General features: G+C 69.2%; 1 protein-coding gene across 1 annotated transcript in view; it reads right to left on the bottom strand.

The window, feature by feature from the left end:
- Positions 1-1004, bottom strand: part of GPATCH8 (G-patch domain containing 8) — a 43725-nt gene that overhangs the window by 19778 nt on the left and 22943 nt on the right. Inside the window, exon 9 of the mRNA XM_010724471.3 lies at positions 3-1001. Within this exon, the coding sequence (XP_010722773.2) occupies positions 3-1001 (999 nt within the window). The remainder of the gene's footprint in view (positions 1-2; positions 1002-1004) is intronic.

The following is a 1004-nucleotide window of genomic DNA, read 5'->3' as shown; positions in this document are numbered from 1 at the left end:
GCTGCTGCTGGATGTGCTGCTGGGCCGCCTGCTGCAGCTTGCTGTACTTCTCCATCTCCTCGGGCGTGAAGGTGATGGGCTGGCTCTCCAGCGGCGCGAGCGAGGAGTCCTCCCCCCCGTCGCGGTCGCCCTCCATGCCGGGCTCGCCGCCCTGCGGCACGTAGCCGGGGAAGTGCTCCACGTCGGGGACCAGCGGCATCATGGCCGCGTCCACGGGCACGGGCTGGCTGCCCCCGTCCATGGGCTCCAGCGCCTCACGCTCGCCCGGGGCCGCGAGGAAGGTGTGGGGCAGCACCAGGTCCCCGGAGCTGAAGCACTCGGGCAGCGCCGGCGCTTCCAGGGGAACGGAGGGCATCTCCTCCTCGCGCTTCTGCTCCTCCAGCCCCGCGTCCTGCAGCCCCATCGCCGCGTCCCCCAGCAGCGGCTGCCCGCCCAGCGGCGCATCCTCCGCCCCCTCGGAATCCGACAGCTCCTCACCCCTCTCCATTCCGGACTCCTCGTACCTCTTGGCGCTGGGCTTCCGCACGGTCGGCAGTTTCCCAATTAAGGGCAGAACGGGTTTGTTGCCCAGAGAGGGAGGGAGCTTTGGGCCGAAGTAGCCCTGCGGAGGGTCTTTGAGCTTGATGCCCACCTTGCCGGCCCCCACCAGCATCTCCTCAGCGACGCAGGGCTTCTTCTCCACCTTCCGGGACTGGACCTTCTCCAGGAGCAGCTTAGCGGTGACGGAGTTCCGCTCTTCGGGGCTGCAGTCACCCTCCGAGGCACGGCTGGTGCCCGAGCCGCTGTTCTGGGACCCCCTGGGTTCCTCCCCTTTGCCATCCTCCTTCTTCACGGCCCCTTCACCTCGCGCCGCTCGGAAGTAGTGCGGCGACTGCGAGCGGTAGATCTTGGACCTGATGAAGTCTCTCCTCCCCGACCTCCTCTCCTCGGGGCTCTCGTGGCCGCGGGAGCCCTTCCTGGAGAGCGAGCGCTGCGAGTGGCTCCTGGTGCTGCGCCCGCGGCTG

The sequence above is a fragment of the Meleagris gallopavo genome, chromosome 29 (genome assembly GCF_000146605.3).
Source record: "Meleagris gallopavo isolate NT-WF06-2002-E0010 breed Aviagen turkey brand Nicholas breeding stock chromosome 29, Turkey_5.1, whole genome shotgun sequence".
In the NCBI taxonomy this organism is placed as follows: Eukaryota; Metazoa; Chordata; class Aves; order Galliformes; family Phasianidae; genus Meleagris; species Meleagris gallopavo.
Note: the sequence above shows the minus strand (reverse complement) of the source record. Positions and strands in the feature narration are given on the sequence as shown.